A 15,585-nucleotide genomic window follows, 5' to 3' on the forward strand; every position below is an offset into this window, starting at 1 on the left:
ACATTCTGTTTCACAGGTGTAGGGAAGGAGGTAAAAGTCCTTTGTATATTCTCAGATCTGCCAGGAGCTGCTTCTCCTCACTTTATACACTGTAAAATCACAAAGACAAGTTTTGGGTTCCCATTAAGCAGGACGGACATTAGTCATAGACATGTGATTCCTGCAAGTTAAATGTCAAGGTGTCCTAGGCCCCAAGGTTCCTTCTCCTACCTCCAGCAGGTCTATCATCCTGGTCATCTGGGAGTAGATAAGGACCCTATGTCCTTGAGACTTGAGCCGAGTCAGGAGGACATCAAGGGCATACAGCTTTCCACTGTCAGTGATGAGGCTCTCCTTGCCTGGGGAGAAGAAAAGGGGGGGGGAGGAGGGGGAAACTGTATTTAATTGAAGCAGCAAAATCACTCACTGCAAAGCTGTATGCAGCCAAAATTACTACAACCAGGGTGCTTGTCATCACAAGAGCAGGAAAGTAACTCTAGAGAAGAATGCATAGCACTGTTAAATCATGATCCAGTAGTGCTCTGGGAAGAAGAACCCTGAAAGAGGGAGGTGTAGGTTCTCTTCCAAAGAACAGTTCCCAATCAGATATCTGCTGCTAAGACAACTGAAAGTTTCCCTGCTCCATGTCCTTACTCAGGGGACAGCAGGTACACATGGACATCTAAGAGTGAGGTCCATGTCATATCTGCTCTAGGTGACCTGAAGAAACTTGCTTTTCCTTCTTCATCCTATCTCTAGATATTTGTTTCTGCTAGTTCTATGGCTAAATGGTTTACACCTCCTGAAAGCATGAGAATGTAGAGAAACAAAGGCTATCTTGCCTGTCTCTGGAGACACTTAAATATCAAGAAATCCAAATACACATATCCATTCCTGCCCCTCTGTGTAAATACACACTCCTTCTCCTGGATGATTTCGAATAGGTTGGCTGGTAAATATCATTATCCTAAACTGTAATTCAATAAAGACACTAAAGTTTGTTCTGCTTCTCAGAAAGACTGACTTTGGGTTTCTGTGAAATGGAAGCTGCTTTTACTCACTAACTCGTGCTTTCTCTTTCCTCATCCCATTAAAAGAAAAAAAAAAAGAGCATTTTAGCCAGAGATCTTTACAGAGCACTTAGCTCTCAAATTTTCATCTTATCCATTCAGTATCATTCAACTCCCATCACATTTCAGGAAGTAGAGCTTCCTGTTTGCAGACTGGTCCATAAACATGCCCTGAACAATCGCTGCTACTAAGAGAGGGAAGAAACGAGGCCGAAGGGGCCGGGAGATTTAAGTGTATATGTGGAAGTGGCCGTGGGATGCAAAAAAGGAGAGACAAAGGATAGAGAGACAACACAGACAACTAACCACTAAAAGTAAAAAAGGGAACTGTTAAAAAATGTACGGTCTATCCCTAGTTTCTGGGTTCAAACCCATGTTTTTTTCCCCCTCAGAACTGCAGAGGCTGACTGTTGAGAACAATCCAAGAGTTCTCAATGGATATTTCTCTGTTCTCGCCACCATTTGCCAAGTCGTAATCATTGTATAAACCGAACGAGAACGGATGTGCTGACAGCACCATAACAAATCATCAGCCACTCTGTTTTTGCTACAAAGCCACAGGCCCTGGATGTTTACTCCTCTGCACTACTGCCTGCCTTTTCCCACCTTCGGAACGCTGCCAGGCCACATCTCTCCCTCCACCACCCCCTCCCCGACGCTGTGGCACACACACCTTTGTTCAGCCTCTTTGTTTGGTCCTGTTTAGATTATTGAAATGCTCTTCTTTTTGTTGATCTCCTTACCAACACAATCAAACGACTGCAGCTGGGACAGAACCAAATGCTAGGCCCTGTCCCTGGCACCAGACAAGGAGGCCTGTATGAATTCCAAGTTTGATCAGGCGGCAATGCTTTCCTAACAACTTCAACATTTTCTTGTCACAATTACGTTTCTCTTTTAATTGGGTTCCCTGGGATCCCTCAATTTTGATAGCTCCTAAACATTCCCCACAGAGCTACCAATCAGCTTTAGACAGTAAGTTTCTTTCTTTTTTCATTAAAAGCGCAGGATGGTGGAAAAAAAAAGAGAGAAGCCCATATATAGTTTTCATCGCTGAGAAGAGTGGGCAAGCTAGGTTCATCGGATCTCTGCAGCCTGCTTATCTTCCCTCTCCACTCACATCTACTCCCTCCACACAAATATTTTAGCGTATGTAAATCAGCCTAGTGCCTGCATTTTGAAAAGCTTCATCTCAAAGTCATGAATCAATAGTTTTCACACATCCCTGCTTCCCACATCTCCTTTCCTTTGCTAACTAGAACGAACTGATGCTAAGAGGAGGCGGCTCAGAGACGAAGATGCACACAGAACTCCGAAGCACCTGAGAGAAGCAAAAGCGGCACTCGTTAGCTGTTACCGTGTATGTGGGAAGTGAAAGTGGATGGACTGGATTTCTCTGGACTGCCCTGAAAGAAAAGGACTAAGCAGAAAGAGACTGCAGCCATAGCCTTTGAATACTGAAGCAACGAACAATGTTTCTGCTTCTCCATTAAGCATGTTAACTCATCACCCAGTACTTGTCCTTACAAAGACAGGCAGAAAAAAAAACGGGTTTCTTTCCCTCTACACACTGGGGTCTTTCAGGCCTAGCATCCATTACTCAATTTCTCAGGAGCTACCGAAGTTGCACTGGACAACAGCACCACCTGTTGCTAGGCAGGGCACAGAGCCAAGAAGAGCACAATCCCCTAGAAATTAGGCTGATTGTGCCAAGTCCAACCTCACTTTAAAACAGGATCTCAAAATGTTGTACAGACCTATCCTCTTTCTTGCAACATCTTCACAATCCTATAGTACAAGCTTAAAGTATCTTCACTTAGACACAACTTCTTACTGGCCACAGTGTAAGAGCCTATTTAGGGACAAAATTGAGTATATTCCATGGCAGTAAAACTAGGCTAATAGATGAAATACCTCCTTTTTCCAAGGAGAGAAGACTTCTGAAAGGAATAAATATCCTTCTCCTGGGGAAACAGGGAGATGCATTCAAGGTGTGAAATCCAGGAGATTTTGGTCTTTCGGGGACTATAATGGAACCAATCCTTCCCGAGGAAAAAGAAAATGTAAAAGTATAGAGCAAAAAGAGATAAAATATGGGTTCCAGTGACCCCTCACCCCCCCACCCCTCGTTGCCCTGCCCCAGCTAGTCTACAGAGCACAATGGGGTCAGTGAGGAGCTGGTTGGTTCTCACAGTAAACAGCCAGTGAGGCTGGCGCTTTTTATCGATGCGAAAAGAACTCAGACACTTCCTGCTATTTAAACAAGGTCCATTTTTCTTTCAAAGAACAGGAAAAGCCACAAGAGATTCCCACAGCGCCAGCAATAAGCCCTCTACTCCTCTACTGGGAACTTAGGAGCCAGAGTAAAGGGCGAAAGAAGAAGTAAGATGTTGTCTTGCTTCTTTCAACAACTCTGCTCATCTTCTGGCTGGGATTCAATGGTTTCCAGACCTGCTGGATTTCAGTCCTCTATTCCCACTACTAACCAGGCCTACTTTACAACTGGGCTTTCCCCCTTGTTTTCCAACAGTACACCTTCACCCACTGCTTTCAGGTGTTCTAAGTCTGCTACGAGGCCACATACTATATTGCTCTCATAAACTCAGGATAGGTTCTTCTAGTTCAGAGCACCCCCCAACCCCAGCTACGATGAGGCTGACCCAAAGTCCCTTGACACTTGGCAGACTCTCTCTTTTGAATGCTCAGCTCTAATTTACTTTCATTATATCCAGTAAAAAGAATACAATCAAAGTATCAGAGAATCTGGACGACCAAAACTAACATGGTAGGCCTCAACTAGCACTCCAGTCTGCCAGCAGGTGTTTGCAACATAAGCCTAGGAATCCTGTGTTCAGTTTCCTTAAAAGTAGTCTCACTAAAGCAAAGATGAAAACCTAGTTTCCTTTCAACCCTTGACCTTGACTCTAGGAGGTCTGGGAATCTGCTAGCATTTTGGCACAAAACACACTGTTTTTCTTCTGGTTATCATTCAGATCTCTAGTGCTCCGTGCAGGACACTGTTTATGCTACTTCAACTAGGCTTTCTGAAGTGACGACATTCTCATTCACCCTACTGGCAATGGCACAAGACAACTGTACTCATTCGACCTGGAGTCTTTCCTACCAACTTTATTCTCCCCCCGGCACCTTTTTTTTTTTTTTTTTAAGAGTGGCATTCCTTTCTCAGCTGTAAGCTTGTCAAAGGAGAGTACGTAAGCACAAATCTAAAGAACATTTCTCTCTTAAGTCATAAATTACTCAAGTATTTTTACCTATGAAGTTAGTAAGGGCAAAACAGGAAACAAACCCCAAGCACTTTGAATTCCAAGTATCTAAAGCCACCACATGGAGTATCTCCTCGGTTCCTCTTCCCTTGCCAGAGCTGGGAACACATTCCACGAGAACAGAGAACTTACCTGGAATCCTGATGAAAGACCAGCCATTCTGAGGCCTGATGCTCCACAGTCCTCCAGCTGGCTCTGGGAAGAACTGGGATCGTCGATTTAGCCAGTCTGCCGCCAGTTCAGGGGCCCCATTTAACAAACACTGCTTGGCTGCCAGACTCCCTCCTTCCTTCAGCACTCGCCGCTCATATTCTGCACTGCGGTCATTGCAATAAGAATCCAATGGCACTGCGGTAACCTGCAGTGAGACAGTCATGTGAGATAGCTCTTGCACATTTCCTATACCCCAACTTTGTAGATAAATGTGGATAATTCTCAGGCTAGTTTGTCCTGACAAATAAGCTGCCCCTAATAACTGACTTAGTGAGCTGGTCCAGGTAAAAGGCCAACCACTTACAACATGAATCTGCAGCAAGCTAAAGATCCAGAGAGTGCTGGAGTTTTCAGAAAAACTGGGATACCAGGTCAGGAATGATTCTATCATGGTTCTATAGATCTCTGATCCAACTCTGCCACTTCCCCTCATTGCTGGATAGTGTTTTTGGTGAAGTTCTAGTAGCCAAACACAGAATGGGAAGATCAGGAAGGGAGCTGGAGCTACACAGTCATTACTAAAGAACAAAAAGGGTTATTGGCCTGGTGCATTTAGAATGATCTTTAATGGTTTTGTGGCAAAGCTCCCGAGTTTATCAAGACTTTTTTCTCCTCCTCCCTGACCAGGTTGCTGACTGAGAAGCCTAATTAAAGATAAGAGAACCTTTCTTTTAGGCCATAAGCTGGGATATGGTGGAAGGGGGTGGAGAAAGCTACTGCCAGAGAGTGGTGGATTCATTTCTTGGCTAGGACAGAGCCTATGGACAAACTCTCATCTCCCCACAAGGTGCAACACCACTGAAATGCTGCCTGCCCCCCACCACTGCCCCCATGGAATAGAAGGCTCTCGCCAATTAAGAAACAGGCTTTTTAATCCTTTAAGTGATTTGGGTCTATTCCTACTCTAATAAGCATCTGTGTATTCAGATGGCTGTGAAATCACCTGATTAGAAGCCTGAGTTACCTTCTGTTGAAATTTGGAGGTTGTGATTATCTGCATGCTCAGGCTGATAAAAATGTGAGAAAGTCCCATTATATGCACTAAACTGCTGAGAAAAACCTTGGAGCAAGACCAAGAAATGCGGAGAAACTGGGTATAAGGAGCCAGTGCAGAGGAACGAGAGAGATCAGAACACAGAACACTGGCCGTACCTAGTTAGCTAGTTTTATTGTTGCTATTATTTCCCAGAAGAGAGACATTTAGGAAAATGTATCTTACTATTAGCTTTTCTACCTTCATGCCCATCAATCGTTAGGGCAATAGAATGGTTGTCAAGTTTTGGTATGTAGAAGAACCTTCTTGGGAGCTTATCTAAAGTGCAGATTTTGATCCAGAAGGTCTAAAGGAAAAGCCAAAAGCTCTAGGCTTTTAATGAATACCACGGCCCCTCAGGCCAAGCCTTAATGATGCCCTGGGGTACACTAACAGTCAGCTAGCTGACTACAGGGCTGCAGGTGCCTTTGCTGGAGACTAGAGGATACCAAAACAAGAGAAAGAGCATGATGTACTAATACCACAGCATCCTCTACTCTGGCTCAGAGATGAAACTGAACTGAGTTTGCTAGAAAACAGTGCCATCTACAGTCCAGACACAAAACTACAGGGAGGGGTCACAGCAAGCGGGTGCCCCCTGCAGCTCCAAAACCCAGACAGGCTCACAACCAGTTTCACACAGGATAAAAGACGCAGTTGTTGGTAATCTCCTATCATCTTTACACATTCCAAAAAGGGTTTGTTCTCTTGCTTCCAATTTATTCCTTTTTCCCACAGAAAGCTGAACATAGACAAATGAAGACAGAAATAAAAAACTGGTGGATAAAACCTGGATTTTCCTGCTGTAGCCTGTCCTGGCAGTAACTCAGCAGCTATCTACCACCTACGGTATGAGTCCCAGAACCGCATGGTCAATAGTGGATTGTGGCTGTACTTTCCTAACACTCATATAAGCAGCAGTGGTTAGACTACAGAAGTACGACCAGTTCTATACAGTATATATACTTTTGGAGGAGTAAACCATATTTACGCTTTTCTTTCTTTTTTTTTTAAGATTTATTTATTTGACAGACAGAGACCACAAGTAGGCAGAGGGGCAGGGAGACAGAGAGAGGGGGAAGCAGGCTCCCCGCTGAGCAGAGAGCCCGATGCGGGACTTGATCCCAGGACCCCGAGATCATGACCTGAGCCGAAGGCAGAGGCTCAACCCACTGAGCCACCCAGGTGCCCCATATTTACGCTTTTCTTTCTTTCTTTTTTTTTTTTAAAGATTTTATTTAATTTGACAGAGATCACAGGCAGGCAGAGAGGCAGGCAGAGAGAGAGGAAGGGAAGCAGGCTCGCCGCTGAGCAGAGAGTCCGACGCGGGACTCGATCCCAGGACCCCGGGACCATGACCCGAACTGAAGGCAGAGGCTTTAAACCACTGAGCCACCCAGGCGCCCTATTTACGCTTTTCTAACGAGATACTCACACTGATCAATTTTACACTCAAAGATAACTTTGTTTTTGTTGTTTATTTTGTAGAAAAGCAGAACTTGTAATGGAATTATATAGATTTTGCGGGGGGGCACCTGGGTGGCTTAATGGGTTAAGCGTCTGACTCCTGATTTCAGCTTAGGTCATGATCTCAGGGTTGTGAGATGGAGTCCCACATGAGGCTCTGTGCTGGGGGTGGGGCCTGCTTAAGATTCTCTTTCCCTCTCCCTCTGCCCCTTCCCCATTTGTTCTCATGCATGTGCTCTCTCTAAAATAATAATAATAGTACAGTAAGAACAATAATACGTACATATAGACTTTGGGCCCAGATTCTCCAGATGAAAAATCAAAAGCTAAAAACTCAGCACATGCTTCCCATCTCTCTCTCTCTGCCTGCCTCTCTGCCTACTTGTGATTTCTGTCTGTCAAATACATAAATAAAAAAAAAATCTTAAAAAAAAAAAAAAAAAAGGGGCACCTGGGTGGCTCGGTGGGCTAAAGCCTCTACCTTCGGCTCAGGTCGTGGTCCCAGGGTCCTGGGATCGAGCCCCGCATCAGGCTCTCTGCCCAGCAGGGAGCCTGCTTCCCATCTCTCTCTCTCTGCCTGCCTCTCTGCCTACTTGTGATTTCTGTCTGTCAAATACATAAATAAAAAAAAAAAAAATCCTAAAAACTCAGCACAAAGGAAGAGGGGAACAATGACACAGGGAAAATGTTTTTCCTGCCCAAGACTCACTCCTAGGCACTCTTACACAGTTTAAAAACAAAACAACTTTCTCCAGTTATAAACTTTCACCTATTTTCCAAATTCATTTTGCTGATATCCTTCCAAGTCCAGGATTGAAAACTAGGAGGTATGTGAGGTCCAGTTCTTAGTGAAATATTTTTTAATGTTTTGATAAGCTTCTTTGGCAAGGGCCCTGGATCAAGATATATGCAAAATCACAGAATGTCATGTCATAAGTACGCAAGCAGTGAACTCATGAGGTCTAAGAGGAGGCAAACAAGTCCACTTCTAATTAAACTGTGTTTCCCAAGTCGCTTTCTCATAAATGGCCTCCACCCATTCTTCTAACCCCACGTGGCCTTCCTGACTGCTCAGAAGCAGGGAGAGATGAAGCATGCCACACCATTCTTCCCTCCCCACAAATGGAAATGCATACTCCCTTTAGTCTCATATGAGCTAACCTCTGCTTCTTGCTTCATTAACTTCCTAAACTATGGTGTCTTCAAGGGCTGCCTCCGAAAGCATTTAGCGCGTCCTTCCTGAGGACGTGTACGCTCCTGCTCTAGCTCTAGGAAGCGTGACCACTCCAAGCACTTCAGTTTTTTGGTAAAATGAACTTCCAGGGTCTTAGTTTATTAACCCAGCAGAATTATTTCTTCAGCTAACAAGAAAACAGCTCCTATAATTCCTTCCTGAGTGGCAGGCACAGTTTTTCTAGAACTGACCCTGAAAGTTTCCACAGCACAAGACAGGGACATTAATTTGTTTCAACTCAAGGCTAAGGTTCAGACTTCAAAGGAAGTCAGTTTTTCCCCACCACAGATGGGTCAGAAATCAATATAAGACAATCAAGGATCTCAGGATTATTCACACCCCAGGCCTGATCTGAAAGGTAAAAGCTTGTGGATGAGTGTATAAAATATTCAGACATATTTAAAACTCCTCTTCCTGTCCATATAACCATGGTGTAAGTACTCCTATTTCAGGTTTGGCACCTGCTATGTGAAAAAACTCTTTAACAATTATGGAGAGAGGGGCTGAGCAGGAAAGGAAGGCACTAGAGCAGAGTGCTTCAGCCAAATAATAACGTTTTCTCCTGTTCCTTGCCTGCCACCCCACCTTTATGCTATTTTGGCCTTCTTCAAACTAGTCACTATTTACTATTCTTTAGGGAAACAGCAGCATCAGGCTGACAGTTTCGACTCTGGGCTCCTCAGAAAACAAGCCTTGAGTTGTAGAGTTGGGGTATCCCACGTGTGAATCTGTTGGGAGAGTGGGGTTCTTCTTCAGAGTGGTTGGCCATAGAGCTCTGAGTAGAATAAATGAAGAATTGTCATGCCTGTCAATGCAATGAGAGCCCAAGGCAGCTCACTTTTTAATTGGCTCTATAAATCACTAGGGATATGAGAAGTAAAAATATCTAGACATCCCTCTCTGAAATCTAGACTTCCTCTTATAAGGCCTCGCAGTATACACATCAGATTGGAAGGGTGAGAAGGAAATGAACCACACAACTATGTAGCCTAAAGACCACTTTCTACAGAAGCACCTGACTTTAGATGTGTTCTAGAAAGAGTACATTTCCCTGCATTGACTAAAGCTTCCAAGACCAAAAATGCTTTGGCAGAACAGGATATGTAGAAAATCTAAATACTTTCTATTTAGATAGCTAATATATATCACAGTTGACAGTGGCCTGCAAATCAAGTTCATGTAGTACAGGGTCAGCAGAAAGAAGGGAAGGCAGGCAGGAGTCAATGGGACTCAGTCCCATCATCTCATTTCCATTCACCAACTTTCTTGGGACCCCTGACAGATTCTGACCTTTGATATCTTAATAAAGAATGCAAGCTGATGTCAATAATGACAGAAAATATCACTAAGGAAGATTCAGAAGGCTCCACCTTCTTTAAACAGAACTGTGAACACAGCAGACCTTCTAGAATGAGTGGAGAAATCAAGGTAGAACACAGAAGGGTAAGTAATGTTGGCCTCTTTAAGAGTTCTCCTGGCTAACTGAAAGATGCTCCTTAGAGCAAAAAGGAAATGAGCCAGGAAGACTGAAACTTGTTCTCTGCTCTAACCACAGAGTCTGATGCATCTCTACTCTGCCCCCTCTCTTCACATACTTGTTTAGAGTTGTAAGAGAGCTTCTGTCTAGCTCTGATCAATGACAGGAAAGAATGGAAGAGGTAAGCTGAGTAAAAAACAGCACTGTGCAAAGGGGAGCCTTTGCAGTGATGCTGTTGGCAATCCACAGAGGGCCCTGTTTTGATAAATGGAGGGTTAGGAAAGATCTAACAGGTGCTCAAAGTTGAAACCACAAGAGAAACTGCTCCCAACCTGCAAATAAAACTAAGACTGCTGAATGGTGAATAGAGCGCAACAGTCATTTATCAGAGGGAACATACCTGTGAACCAGAGTCCAAGCAGGGCTGCTGAGAAGAGCAAGAGAACACTAGGCTAAGAAGTTTCTTGATGCTGGAGTGTTATGTTTCCTTTTATTATTTGGAGACTGCACTGAGGCGATAAGGCCAGATCAAATCTCCCTCCCAATCTGGCCCGCTCCTCTAAAAAACCCTCAAAAACCTCAATGCAGGTAACAAATGGCTCCCTCTCCTTTTCAAATATTCCACTGTCCCTGACCCTGCTGTTCAGTGATAATCTACCTGACAGATGGCTTGTTCCCATGGTAGTTTAGAGCCCCTGACTAAATGAGAGGAACGACACAGGAGAGACACGGTCAGGGGAAGAAGCCATTCCGATCTACCATACAATTCTCCAACCAATGTAATTTAAAGGGAGGAGCACTGTCTTGGGAAAGCCAGGACCATGTGTGTCTTCTAAATACTGAGGATTTATGTTTCTCAAGGTCCAAAGAGCTTAAAGTAATTGTTTAAGAAATGGATCTCTTAGAAGTTGGTTTATTTCTTCAAGTATCATCTATTTTGTCTCTTCCCTCCTGTGGCACTTACTCGTGGACTGGCCACACACAAAAAAGATGGCAGTTCAGTGAGCAGGCAGCAACGAAGCGAGGAGGTAGCTGATCTCCGCTGATGGATGACCTGGTCTGAGTAGCCACTCACTGCTTTGCAGTGGCTGCTGAAAACCAGAGACTACAAGACAAAAATACAAATTAGTGCCATGGCAAGTATGTTTAATGCAAGCAAAATGGAAAAAATGTCACATATTAAACACCTGACTTGAACATTCTTTTTTATGAATATTAATTCTAATAAACAATAAACCAGTATTTAGAACCAAATGTATAATATAGTCAAGGTTCATGCTAATTTTAAAAACATGGGTTTTACTGATATACCGTAAGCAAGTGGCATTTCCAATTCTACCTTTTTCTGGAAGAGATACTGTTAATTATAAATAGTTAGAGCATAACTTTCATTAGATAAAACAGTGTATGTGTGTGTGGGAAGTTTGGTTCATTTGTTATACCATGGATGCAAACTCACATCTTGTATTAAAAACATGATGGCCAAAAATATCTCCTCCTAAATTTTTCTTCAACGCATTTTTAAAAAAAGATTTTATTTATTTACTAGAGAAAGAGCACAGCAGGGGGAGCAGCAGGCAGAGGGAGAGGGAGAAAGAGGCTCACAGAGCAGGGAGCCCGATGTGGGGCTCAGTTCCAGGCCTCCGGGATCATGACCTGAGCTGAAGGCAGATGCTCAGTGACCGAGCCACCTAGGTATCCCCAAGGCACATTGCTTTTTAACAATTTTAAGTAATTGCTACATCCAACGTGGAGTTCAAACTTAAAACCCCGTGATCAAGAGTCATATACTCTACTTACTGACTGAGCCAGCCAGGCATAAGGCACATCTGTTTAGTACCACACGTGTATATTAACAGTGCAGTGTACAGCTGACCCTTGAAGAACATGGGTTTGAAATGTGTGGATCCACTTATACATTTTTTTTTTCCAGAAAGAACTCAACAATACTGTAAATGCATTTTCCTTATGATTTTAATAACATCTTTTCTCTAGCTTACTTTAAGAATACAGTATGTAACACATATAACATATAAAATATGTGTTAATTGGCTGTTTATGTCATTGGTAAGGCTTCCTGTTAACAGTAGACTGTTAGTGGCTAAGTTTTGGGGGAATGAAAAGTTATACGTGGATTTTTGACTGCAGAGAGGGTCAGCATCCCTAACCCCTACGTTGTTCAACAGTCAACTGTAGTTCTAGCAAGGTTAGCTGTTACATTTATTCAGTGACATCAATACAAGTGGTCAGGAAAAGGTAACAATATTGCTTTAGCTCCTTTATCTGACCATTTTTTTAAAAACCGGAAATTCTCCATTTATATTACCTTATCAATACATTTTAACAGACTAAAAGCTCACAGTAAAGCTTCAGTTTATAAACTTTCATGCAGAAGATTTTTTAAAAGTGTGGAATGCTAGGGCGCCTGGGTGGCTCAGTCATTAAGTGCCTGCCTTTGGCTTCAGGTCATCATCCCAGTGCCCTGGGATCGAGCCCTTCAACAGGCTTCCTGCTCGGAGGGGAGCCTGCTCCTCCCTCTCTTCCCCACTAGTGCCCTCTCTCACTATCTGTCTGTCTCTCTCAAAATAAATAAAATCTTAAAAAAAAAAAAAAAAAAGGATGGATGTTCACATAAAAGAATCTTGTCAGTGGGGTTACAGTGTTCTTTATTGCAGATGCAATTCTTTCTTCAGTGCAATGTTCGACATTTTATTTTTGGATCTTCATTCTTGATTACTTCACTTTTTTTCTTTATTGTTTTCTCAGAAAAGGCAGGTTGGAACCTAAATAACCATCCACAAGGTAGGCAAATTTAATGTGGTATAAGGTCAAGAAAACAAACTGCAAGATGAACAGTAACCAGGACTCTGTACAGAGGAATCATAGTTAAAAGCTTCCAGGATCAAATCTCTTCAAGGCTTCATTGTTCAGTAGATACCTTTTCCCAAAGTCAATGGGCTCTTCAGGATCACACTTTGAGAGAAGCCATCTTAAGTTGTCTTAGCAGGATATGGGTATCATAATCTGTCAAATCTATCAAAACCAATCAGCATTTTCTGAATAATGGTTATTAACAAACTGAAAGGCCTAAACTGTTTCCAGGAGAGATGGCCATCTCCAGTTTCTAACCATACTGTATGGAAGTCTTTACAATGCTTTATTACAACACTGGGCCCCTGTAGCTTGGTCATGTTTGATACTTTCCTCTAGATGTGGACGTCCCTGTCATTACCTAGAAAAGAATTTTATCCTTCTGACAGTTTTTCAACAATATCTGCATTCTCAACCCTATGTTGGCTAGCATCTGCACTGAAGTTCACCAGCCTCCCTACATATTTATCTCCACTACCTTCTCAAAGCCCAGGGTGAGGAGTAGATCGGGTATCATACTGTTCTTCCAACACTAGATACTGGATAGCTAAGAACATACACCTAAAAAAATCCTACTCCTATGCACAGATGAAGGCAGTCTTCTTGTTTTCCACAAGCACATTTCCTATTATTGGTGGTAAGGCCCCTTGCTCCTCCTCGGGGATGGGGAGAAGAGATAAAAGTCTAGGAACTACTGGTTGTGTCATCGAGCTATAGTAGTAGTAGTTCAGGACTGCTAGTTAGGGTGTCTACTGCCACCCAGGGGGCTGAGGCAGCAGCAGTAGCTGACCTAAAGACCTTGAATTGTTTACTGACTTCCAAAGAGCAGTAACTAAACAATGTCTCTGCCAGGGATCTCTTAAAAGTCACGCTCATCTGAAGTATTTTCAAATGGCAAAATTCAACAAAGCCTGTTTACTTCATTCCCAGAATATAAAGGCAAAAGATGAAAGAATGAACATTTCTTTCAATTATTTTCTCGTCAACATTATAATTATTGGTAAGAAAGAGTTATAACATTCACTGCAGGGAGTTCTTTTAACACAATATGTTATATATAACACCCTTCTGGAAAAAGTCTAATGATAATTCTACTTCCAGGGGTGGTCATTCCCAAATTAAAACATGTTCACTTGTCTTACATGAGATAGGTTAAGATGGTATTCTCACGGGAAGTCACTAAAGGCAAGGTGATTTATAGCTTTCTGATCTTAGATTTTAAGATCTTAAGCCTTAGCTTAAGAGAAACCCTGACCACCCCCAGCGTATTTTACTCAATCTATACTTTCTTGTGTTATTTTCTCTTAACACTGGCTTCATCCATTCTTCCTTAGTACAGGTAGTCCTTAATACCACATTACCCACATTACCCACATTCCCTTCACATAATGACATGAACTACTAGACACCGCTATATACAAGAAAACTTAATGCTTAACACAGAAGAACACAAAGAACACCTTAACCTCCACTGCATAAGATGCTTGGGTGAATAGATGAAGGAGGGACAGAAAAGGTTCATTACTGCTTTAGTCTGTTTTGGCCTAGAACAAATTAGAACAAAAGAAACAGAAAGTCACACTACGAGAGACGTGATTTGGTTATAACGTGGTGTCCCTTCCTCAGGCTCTTGAGTGTCTTCACTACCCTGTAGGCACTGGCAGCTGTGTGTGTCTTGCTACCACAACCACAATATACACAAAGCAGAGAAGTTGGGCTTTGGTAGAGTCTTTTGGTACCATGCAAAAGTCTCAATCAAAAATAAGTAGGGCAGGACGATAGCCCCCACAACTGTAAATTTCCTGCCACAGTATAGCACAGAAAACAAACAGATGTTTTCCCCTCAGATATAGATTTACCCATTTAACAAGGGGCATACTTTATTCTCCATGTCTTATTTAAAATTAAAAGGAACATTTGTAACCATTAGGTCTTCATTACTCTGAAATTAATTTTCTGCTTTTGTTCTTAAAGAATACATCAAACATAGGTATAGAGAAAAGGTCTCACTTTATTATTATTATTTTGCTTTTTTAAGTTTTAATTTTAATTCCAGTTAGTTAACATACAGTGTTATATTAGATCCAGGTGTACAATATAGTGATTCAAAATTTCCAACCATCAGCCAGTGCTCATCACGACAAGTGCACTCCTTAATCCTCATCAACCTTCCCCCAACCCCCTTCCCCTCTGCTAACCATCAGTTTGTTCTCCAAAATTAAGAGTCTGTGAGGAAAGGTCTTACCTTAAATGAAAGGGCGTAGTGTTTATAGATCAACTGCTAGACTAAATGGATTCTATTTTCAGATATTTTAAGTGACCAAACAAAAAGAATGAAAATAAAGCACAGAAAACCCGAGTACAATGGCTTCTCAGAGCTTTCCACAAGGGGCGTTGGCAGCTTTCATGATCTCAGGAAATAATGTCATATATAGATACTACAGTTGCAAATTAACATCTAGCAGATGAGTTTTTGAAAACTTTCTCGTTGGGATTCTTCATCAATAGCCAGTCAAAGCTCTCTAAGCATTTAATAGAGAACAGTGTTCACAACTTAAACACACACCACTTTTTTCAAAAACAATTCTTCATGTTTAGAACCTTTTGTATATTTTAAATTACAAAATCTGAACTGCCCCCAATTTTTATGAGCTAGTTCACAAAAGCTGTGGAGTACGGAAAGCTTTTGACACACATGATGCCTAAGTGGCCCATTACTATGGCAACAGTTTCACTGAAACAGATATGGTAGATGGAATCAACACTGGTACAGGTTTCCCTTGTTCCCCAAAAGTAGAGAATTCCTTTGCAAACTTTTGGAAGCTGAAATAGCGTAAAGTAAAGAAGCAATTACCATTAATCTATGTGGAAAATATTTTGAGCATTCCCAGACCCCAAAAAATAACCTCTTTTAGGCTTTTCTGATACCTCAGGACACACCTTGCTAACAGATGCAC

General features: G+C 42.3%; 1 protein-coding gene across 1 annotated transcript in view; it reads right to left on the minus strand.

Annotated features, from left to right (window-relative positions):
- The window catches only part of INO80 (INO80 complex ATPase subunit), a 135,479-nt gene that overhangs the window by 34,256 nt on the left and 85,638 nt on the right, over window positions 1–15,585 (minus strand). The window contains exons 25-27 of the mRNA XM_080807448.1: window positions 10,722–10,862; window positions 4,466–4,691; window positions 211–338 (exon numbers count right to left, since the gene is read on the minus strand). Of these exons, the coding sequence (XP_080663574.1) occupies window positions 211–338; window positions 4,466–4,691; window positions 10,722–10,862 (495 nt within the window). The remainder of the gene's footprint in view (window positions 1–210; window positions 339–4,465; window positions 4,692–10,721; window positions 10,863–15,585) is intronic.

The sequence above is a fragment of the Martes martes genome, assembly GCF_963455335.1.
Source record: "Martes martes genome assembly, chromosome: 7".
NCBI lineage: Eukaryota > Metazoa > Chordata > Mammalia > Carnivora > Mustelidae > Martes > Martes martes.